This window comes from Acanthisitta chloris, unplaced genomic scaffold, assembly GCF_000695815.1.
Source record: "Acanthisitta chloris isolate BGI_N310 unplaced genomic scaffold, ASM69581v1 scaffold17200, whole genome shotgun sequence".
NCBI classification, from domain to species: domain Eukaryota; kingdom Metazoa; phylum Chordata; class Aves; order Passeriformes; family Acanthisittidae; genus Acanthisitta; species Acanthisitta chloris.
The window spans coordinates 7,339-7,621 of NW_008650078.1; the positions used below are offsets into that span (position 1 = coordinate 7,339).

General features: G+C 59.7%; 1 protein-coding gene across 1 annotated transcript in view; it reads right to left on the bottom strand.

Annotated features, from left to right (window-relative positions):
* Window positions 1–125, bottom strand: part of FURIN (furin (paired basic amino acid cleaving enzyme)) — a gene marked incomplete at its 5' end in the record, with an annotated part of 6,918 nt that extends 6,793 nt beyond the window's left edge. The window contains one exon of the mRNA XM_009083646.1: window positions 11–125. Coding sequence (XP_009081894.1) covers window positions 11–125 — 115 coding nt within the window. The remainder of the gene's footprint in view (window positions 1–10) is intronic.
* Window positions 126–283: the final 158 nt, after the last annotated feature.

The window sequence follows — 283 nt, forward strand, 5'->3', positions numbered from 1 at the left end:
ACCCTGGTACCTGTGGTTCCCTGGCCAAGCGGCTGTGCCAGGGCTGATGGGGCGAGAGGGAGCGCTTCATCACGCCACGGTGCCAAAAGTGGTAGTAGTTGCCAAAGATCTGCAACAGAGAAATTCTGCTGATGGGATGGATAGGAGAGCCTGGTCTTCCCCACTCTCCATCTCCCAACCTGCAATGCTGAGCCCCAGGGCTGCCATGGGCAGGCTGAGCCTCCTACTCCAGAGTGGCTGCTGGAGCTTGTGTCTGGGTTACATGGGGCAGGACCCCCTGTGA